Raw genomic sequence first — 3,246 nt, 5'->3', positions numbered from 1 at the left:
TCACAATAGCAAAGACTTGGAATCAACCCAAATGTCCATCAGTGACAGACTGGATTAAGAAAATGTGGCACATATACACCATGGAATACCATGCAACCATAAAAAAGGATGGATTTATGTCCTTTGTAAGGACATGGATGAAGCTGGAAACCATCATTCTCAACAAACTATTGCAAGGACAGAAAACCAAACACCACATGTTCTCACTCATAAGTGGGAATTGAACAATGAGAACACTTGGACACAGGAAGGGGAACATCACACACCGGGGCCTGTTGTGGGGTAGGGGGTGGGGGGAGGGATAGCATTAGGAGATACACCTAATGTAAATGTCAAGTTAATGGATGTAGCACACCAACATGACACATGTATACATATGTAACAAACATGCACGTTGTGCACGTGTACCCTAGAACTGAAAGTACAATAAACAAAAAAAAGAAAGAAAGAAAGAAAAAAAGCTGGTGATGCACACTTGTAAGTCCCAGCTACTGGGGAAGCTGAGGTGGGAGGAGGATTGCTTGAGGCCAGGAGATTGAGACTGCAGTGCGCCATGATCATGCCTGTGAATAGCCACCGCACTTCAGCCTGGCAACATAACGGAACCCCATCTCTTTTTTTTTTTTTTTTTTCTTGAGATGGATTCTCGCTCTGTCGCCCAGTCTGGAGTGCAGTGGCCGCGATCTTGGGTCACTGCAACTTCCCCCTCCCAGGTTCAAGCGATTCTCCTGCTTCAGTCTCCTGAGTAGTTGGGATTACAGGCACCCGCCACCACATCAGCTAATTTTTGTATTTTTAGTAGAGACAGGGTTTCACCATGTTGGCCAGGCTGGTCTCAAACTCCTGGCCTCAGGTGGTCTGCCCGCCTTGGCCTCCCAAAGTGCTGGGATTACAGGCATAAGCCACCACACCCGGCCCAAGACCCCATCTCGAAACATATAAAAAGAAAAAAAAAGTGAACTATTTTATGAAAGAATGTAGGTTGTCTATGTTGAGGCTTAGTCCCATAAGAAATATTTTTAAATAAAACCATTATTCTTTATTTTTAAAGGTTTCAGTCTACAGGAAAGTTAACAGGACACCTAGGCCCTGTTATGTGCCTTACTGTGGATCAGATTTCCAATGGACAAGATCTAATCATCACTGGCTCCAAGGATCATTACATCAAAGTATGTATAAGAGACTTTCTGAATTATATTTGTCTATTAAGTGATAATTTTGAAGTATTCAGATTCATCTAGGACCTCTTTCTCTTAATTTTCTTTCTTCCTTTCTAGTCTTTGCTTTTTCTTTTTAATCTTTTCCTCATTCATAGTTAGTGGTTTTATCGTCTTATTATTCAATCATGCATTCTCATTTTTCATAGAAGAAAGGTTGGAAACAATTTTAAAGCTCTTTTAGCTCAGTCTTCCAACTCATACATGAGTCTTATTGTCAAGATCTTTTATCCTGAAAATATTACGATCTTCAGAATTTTTTGAAATTAGCCAGTAAGGTAAGGAAAGATGCACAGTTTGATTCTAAAAATGTTAAATTTAAATGTTAAATGAAATACTAATAAAGGAAATTCACATGGCTAGAAGGCCATTAGAAATTCGAGTCTAGAGTTTAAGTTGTGACTAGAGATGTAGGTTTGGGAGCCAAAGAGAACCAGATGTTCCAGGAGTTAAGAGTTGATGATGTGGCCAAGGTGGAGAGAAGTTGACTGGGAACTCAGCCTTGGGGAATATCTGTGAGAACCAATAGGAAGAAGGTAAGAAAGAGAGGTAGGAAGAATGTAAGTACTCATTCCAGAAACTTTGATTAAGATATGAGAAATGGGATAATGACTTGCAAATAGAATGGTTAAGAAAGGAGCATTTTATATCCTAGAGACATGAACATATTTATGTACTTAGGAATTGGGCTTAGTGGAGAGGGAATGAGTGAGGAGAAAACTGAAGTGGTGGCAATTGATGAAGGTGGTAGGGGGAGTTAGATCATAGATGTGAACATTGAAGATAAGTAAGTATACTTTAGCTTCTGATAAAGAAGGGAAGGGTAAGAAGAAGTTTGAAGATAAAAAGAAACCTTTAGAATGGAAGAGAGTGTCTAAAAGGTTTATTTTTTATTACACTAGCCTTTTCAGGAAAGCACAAGGTTATGGGCCAAGAGATATGAGGGCAACTGAGGAAGGTGAAAAGGTTTTGAACAGCAGCTTTGGGGAATTGGAGATGACCTCTGGGACTGCAAAGTTACCTAATAGTCATTAAATAATAACCATATTTTTTATTGAATTTCAACTGGATTTATGTGTAATATTTTTATTATTAAACATATCATTTGTGCAGTTATACATAAAAAAATATGGTTTCCTTTTTTTTTTCATAGAGAACATTCTTTATTTATTGAGCATTTACTATGTGCCAAGTACTTTTCATGCATCTCATCACTTAAGCTTATCAGCATCTCCAGCAACTATTGGGTAGGTAGGATCCGTGAGCCCATTTTGTAAAAAGAAAACTAAAGTCCAAAGCATTTAAGCAACTTGCCCAGGACTTGAACTCAGATCTATTTGAAATTCCATTCAGATGTTTAACAATACTAAACTGCCTCCCTCCATTGTACTCTGAAGTGAGTCATATTCTTAGCTATGTGTCCCAAGCAGGCATATGTGGAGTATTTTATAGCTGTGTGTACCATTTATAACAACTTCTTCATGGTGGTGTGAGGCATTTCAGAGCATTATATAAGAAAGTCTCTTCATGTTTGTGCTGTTTTTAAATTAGACTTGGTGCAAGCCAAGAAGAAGCCAAGGGCATTTTTTTATTATTATTATACTTTATGTTCTAGGGTACATGTGCACAAAATGCAGGTTTGTTACATATGTGTATACATGTGCCATGTTGGTGTGCTGCACCCGTTAACTCGTCATTTACATTAGGTATATCTCCTAATGCTATTCCTCCCCCCTACCCGCTCCCCACAATAGGACCCGGTGTGTGATGATCCCCTTCCTGTGTCCAGGTGATCTCATTGTTCAATTCCCACCTATGAGTGAGAACATGCGGTATTTGATTTTCTGTTCTTGCAATAGTTTGCTGAGAATGATAGGTTCGAGCTTCATCTATGTCCCTACAAAGGACATGAACTCATCCTTTTTTATGGCTGCATAGTATTCTATGGTGTATATGTGCCACATTTTCTTAATCTAGTCTGTGACCGATGGACATTTGGGTTGATTCCAAGTCTTTGCTATTGTGAATA

At 38.8% G+C, this 3,246-nt stretch overlaps 1 protein-coding gene across 1 annotated transcript in view; it reads left to right on the top strand.

Moving 5' to 3' along the window:
• Positions 1–3,246, top strand: part of KIF21A (kinesin family member 21A) — a 79,889-nt gene that overhangs the window by 62,126 nt on the left and 14,517 nt on the right. Inside the window, exon 33 of the mRNA XM_011927549.1 lies at positions 1,052–1,169. Within this exon, the coding sequence (XP_011782939.1) occupies positions 1,052–1,169 (118 nt within the window). The remainder of the gene's footprint in view (positions 1–1,051; positions 1,170–3,246) is intronic.

Source organism: Colobus angolensis, unplaced genomic scaffold (genome assembly GCF_000951035.1).
Source record: "Colobus angolensis palliatus isolate OR3802 unplaced genomic scaffold, Cang.pa_1.0 Scaffold726, whole genome shotgun sequence".
Taxonomy (NCBI): Eukaryota; Metazoa; Chordata; class Mammalia; order Primates; family Cercopithecidae; genus Colobus; species Colobus angolensis.
Note: the sequence above shows the minus strand (reverse complement) of the source record. Positions and strands in the feature narration are given on the sequence as shown.